The 5,022-nt window shown below is 40.3% G+C and overlaps 1 protein-coding gene across 1 annotated transcript; it reads right to left on the minus strand.

Annotated features, from left to right (window-relative positions):
* Nucleotides 1–1,881: 1,881 nt before the first annotated feature.
* LOC145484236 (uncharacterized) lies at nt 1,882–3,047 on the minus strand. Its single transcript, XM_081462880.1, has 3 exons — nt 2,832–3,047; nt 2,528–2,608; nt 1,882–2,089 (listed from the first exon to the last, which is right to left on the minus strand). Exons 1-3 carry the CDS (start codon nt 2,971–2,973, stop codon nt 1,980–1,982), a joined length of 333 nt encoding a protein of 110 aa, XP_081319006.1. The 5' UTR covers nt 2,974–3,047; the 3' UTR covers nt 1,882–1,979.
* Between the last annotated feature and the right edge of the window lie 1,975 nt (nt 3,048–5,022).

Here is a 5,022-nt window from a genome sequence, read left to right on the forward strand (position 1 = left end):
TCAATAGCACATCCGAAATTCTCTGTATAAATGTGAGCTGTTGCCATTCCAAGGCAGGCCTTTTTACACCTTTTTGCTTCTATTACAGCTGTTTTAAATATAGCTCTGATCACTATTAAACTATACAGCAATAAAAGCAGGGAATTCCATTGATAGTTGACTTATGTTCCATAGAAGGGATCATCGTAATCGGCGTGGATCATATATGTTACAAACTTCAAATGGTTCTTCTCACCATGCAATATAGTATATGTATTCGTATAAATCAGAGTGCACTAACAAGTATTAAGTATTTACACTACCAGTGTAAATCAACAGTGGATTAAATCCTTGATCCCAGCCGCTTTCGTACGATTACTCATTTATTATGTAAATTTCAAAATCAGGAAACCGCCTGCATCAATTTGCAGTGCATTACAAATAAAGAATGAACGCCAAATTGGCCTCCTCTCCGCCAAACTTAGTAAAGTAGTAATTTCTTGGTTATATCATAAGTCCAAGAATGATTGAACACAACAACGAACGAACCAATTACAGAAGATGAAATGCTGTGGGGATTTCAGGGGTGACAACTTGCCTTATTTTTGTCAGCTGCAAAAAGACATCAACTACTTGTGAAGTCAGTCACCACATAATTGACTTATGATGTTCACAACAAATGAACATTGGATCTGTTTACACTTATGTCCAGCAGCAAGTATTGTGTATCAAGTAAATACATATACATCGTATTTCTAAAACAAAGAAGTTCGGGCGTTCGCAGCAATGGGTCACATGCCAGCAGTATTTCAATTTTTGCGCCACCGGATTTGGTTCTAAGTACCTTTTACGATGTTGTAATTAAGATCAATGAAAACTATCTTATCGCTTCTAAAATTCCTTTGAAAATGTTACCTATTGTGCTCGAAAAAGACAATCAGCCGCTATTTTTCTTTTTAACTTGATTTCATTACAAATATTGTTTTCTAAAACCCCCATTTTCTTCAGTAAGTGTTAATTCAGTTTAACTTGTCTCTACATAAATTATATGGCTTCTTTAAACAATTTCTTTAATTACTTTGAAGCCAACACGAAATATTCATTTCTAACTGCCTAACTAAGTTAATGAAATATTATATAATTAATAGGTACGGTAGATATTAAAAATCAAATTTCATTCTAACGTGCAAAGTGTAAACTTCAAACAATAGACAGGACAAACACGAAAATGGCCGTTTTTTTTGTTTCGCAGAATTTGAAAAAATGCTTTTTATTGTTATGATCGTTACCATTATCTTATTGTTTGAAGTTTACAGTCTGAACATTAAACGTAATGGTGATTCCAGGTTGTGGCTGTAGTTGTGGCTGTGGTTGTGGCTGTGGTTTGGCCTTTATGTGCTTCAACTTTTTTTGCCGAGTTCTGTTGGCTCGGCACTGATAAAAGCGGTGGCCCTTTCGGCCACAATTCCAGCATTTCCCTTTGTTTGCCTCTGGAAAATTGAAAAGATTTATTTGATATTTAGTACTATTTCAGAGGCAGCACAAACTGAAGCCCTCGCTGGGGTGACTTTATGGTCTTCCCGACGTTTTCGCTATAGGTCTCTATAAGCAATAATCCTTCTCGCTTTGTGCTTCACAACCGAATGTGCGATGATCAATTGGACTATTCCTATCTTGCACATCAGTTTGCGATGTCAACAGAAGGTTCGTGGTTTTCGAGTCCGTATCGTAGACTTGCTACTATTTGTAAGTTACTTTTGCCAGGACTATGGTGCTTGTTTCCCGCCAAATTGTCTCAATATCTAAGGTAGTCAGTTCCCCATTCTAAAACAAAAAAAAAATCTTCGGTTGTTTTTCTGTTTTTCTGTTTAATAAAATTAAACCTATAGGTCATCTGACAGGATATCTAAGGAGGCGTTCAGGCGTAGGTTCTGGAAAAAAAGGTCTCTTATATGTCTAACAGTAGCATCGCTGTACAAACGATGCTTCTGCAATATGAGCTAAAGTGGTTTACCTCTATCTCTTTTCCGCCTTTCTTCAATTAACGTTTCCCTCTCCTCCTTTCTTCGTCGCTCAACTTCCTCCTGCTGACGGTTTCTTCGCGCCTCATCTAATGATCACAGGGAAACTTATCAATGTGGTCCACTAAGCATATATAGTCACCGAATAAACACTTAGGGAAAATACGAAATTGTCATACAAACTACCTGGCAATGCACACTCGTAGCCTGGACCTTCACTTTTTTTTTTTCAGGGCCTTGAAGCTCTTGCCTGGCTTACCCTTTATGAGGCCCGGACTGCTGAGTAGCTATGTACTGTCCTCGTCGATTTTCGTTTTGGGTTTTCACGAAATTTCAACTTCCACTATTACAACGCAAGGAGCATGGGTAATTTTAATCTCGCAAGAGCGTAATTAAATGAAGTGTGCTGAACAGCTTCCGTCTACTTAGTTAAGTATTTCAGAAGTCACTGCTATTCCTCTCATCTTGAATTAAGTAATAATACGTATTCTAATTGATACAAGTAAAATATGACAACCATTGTTTACCTCTGTCAAGACCAAAACGCTTGGCCCTCTCTTGTAGTCTACTCTTTTCGCGGTCTTCACGACGGGATCTACGCTCATCACCTAACGATCCCCGAAAAAAAAAAATCTATCAATAGACTAAAACAGGTGTGATGAGAAAAATATGACCTTGGCGACGAGTTCAGCTGAGACGAGTATGAATTGGCAACAACTAGAGTCACTGTATTCTACTTCAGTGCCAGAAATTTGAATCAACATTGCTATAATTTAAACTACTGCATTGATTAGTGCTGCATTGCCTAAAATAAGTTTAACATATTCTTACTTTCACGCGCTTGGACTCCCGACATTTCCGAGATTTTGCTTACTTGAAATAAAGACAATTTGAAATTGAACTTTTCGATTTGTTTTTCCTTGCCCGTTAAACATGTCTTTCCTCTTACATGCAAGTCATGGCAGGCGTGCATAATCCATCATGCGGAATGCTTGCACGGTCTTGGTCATTCACCATTGCAATGCTTTTAAAGTGTGATCAAGTCTGCTGTTCTTCTCAACTGAAGGTTAATTAAGGCACTTCAGGAGTCAGCACTATCCTGCTGTTCGTCTCAACTGAAGGCTAATTAAGCAATTCAGGAGTCAGCTATGTACACTTTTCCGCGTTTTCGGCATTCTGCTGTTCTTCTCAACAGTAGGCGTGCCTTTACTACATACATCAAAATAATGCTAAAAAGGAGGGAAACCCTTAACACTTTGCTGTAAGAACAGTGACCTCGTTTATTTCTACATTACAGTAAGGTTTTGGTAGTTCGGCCTGTTTACTTTTTACACACTGGATAAGACGTTTTCCAATATTTTTGAATAACTTACCGTGGGGTTGTTGAGATGTAGAAATTGCACCTTGTTCACCGTGTGCCATTTCATGTATGACAACACTCAAAAATGATGCATCTGTCTCTAACTCTTCGTGAAAGATGACAATGTAGAAGTCGTACTTAGGGTTGTGGAGATAATGCGTACAACCAAGCTTCCTAGTCGTGTCTTTGGTTACGCTCGCGTGGTCTTCAGCAGACATGCATCCGATGTGAGTTTTGCCATCCGGGAAAGGAAAGTCTTGGTAAATTCCAGCAATTGCCGTGTACAGCTCTTGAACGCGCTTACTTTCCACTGGGTAATTTGCTGCCACACGCCGTAGTTGCTGCACTTTGCCTTCGTTTTGTTTCCTTTCAGTTTCCTTCTTTTGCTCCCTTTCGAAGACATCTTGGCACGGTTTGCACCGCCACTGTGCATTGTTAAAATTACCCATTTCCCACTTACCGTGAAACCAACGTTTGCAGGCAATACATAGCACCATCTCATTGCCATCGTCAGGCATTCTACAGTGACAGTGAACAGGACAGCGCCACTCATAAAGAATATCCGTGTCTGTTTTTTGGAAAGTGCTGCAGGCTTTCTCGACGAACAAAGCCATGTCTTCTTTTTCGAAGCTATTGAGTAACTCTTGACGCATTATTTTTTGATCAAAACGCTCTCTCGCTGGATCTCTTCCCACGCACAGCAATGTCGCAAAGGCTATTGCAAATAAACCACAGTCATTCCCTCCTTCCTGTTGTTGCACGTCGTCAACCAAAAAGGTTACATCATTGGGAGGCTGCATTATTTGGCAAACGCTCTGTTCAACGCTTATGGGGTACCTAATCTTTGTATCTTTATTTTTGTCCACCCCGTGAAGGCTATCGTATATGGAGACTTCTAACCTGAGATTTTGCGCATTAGACAAAGTTATCCAGTGGTTGCCTCGCACATTTACAATTTGTACAAATCCGTCTATAGAGAGCGAATGGGGAAAACCATCTTTCTTTGCTAAGATAACGTCTGCCAGACCGGCGAAATTCGGTGCTATCTTCCTCATCAGTTTCATTGCCGCATTGATGACTCTATCATTTATCCAGTAGTCATTCATGATGAGGTATTTGTCCCGATTCTTAAGCCCCAAATCTTGGATCCAGTAACAATCTGCCAAAGATAGCGGGCGCTGTAAAGTTGTATCAACGTCAATGGGGCCATTCTGACTGCCTAAGACTGATGACTGGGGTGATTTAGGTCTCATCTTTTCCGTAGTGGCTTGTTGGTTATCACTGGGTTGATCTTTTGTACCCACGACTGATGCCTTGGAAGATTCAGGTCTCGTTATCTTCGGAGTGGCTTGTTGGGCAGCTGTTGGTCGATTCCCTGAACTTGAACCTGATGGGTCGGACGATTCAGGCTCCATCTTCTTTGGAGTGGCTTGTTGGTCAGCTGTCGCTTGATTTCTTGAACCTGAGCCTGATGGGTCGCACGATTCAGACTTCATCTTCTTCGGAGTGCCTTGTTGAGCATCGTTATCCATGTCACTTGCAATATTCCGCTTCTGATGCCCCTTCCTCTTCACAACTATTTTGCTCATTTTATCTAGGACAGCACGACCGTTTTCATCTACTTTGATCTGGTGTTTAAAAGCAGCTCTAAGTCCGTCTTCT

The sequence above is a fragment of the Orbicella franksi genome, chromosome 1 (assembly GCF_964199315.1).
Source record: "Orbicella franksi chromosome 1, jaOrbFran1.1, whole genome shotgun sequence".
NCBI classification, from domain to species: Eukaryota; Metazoa; Cnidaria; class Anthozoa; order Scleractinia; family Merulinidae; genus Orbicella; species Orbicella franksi.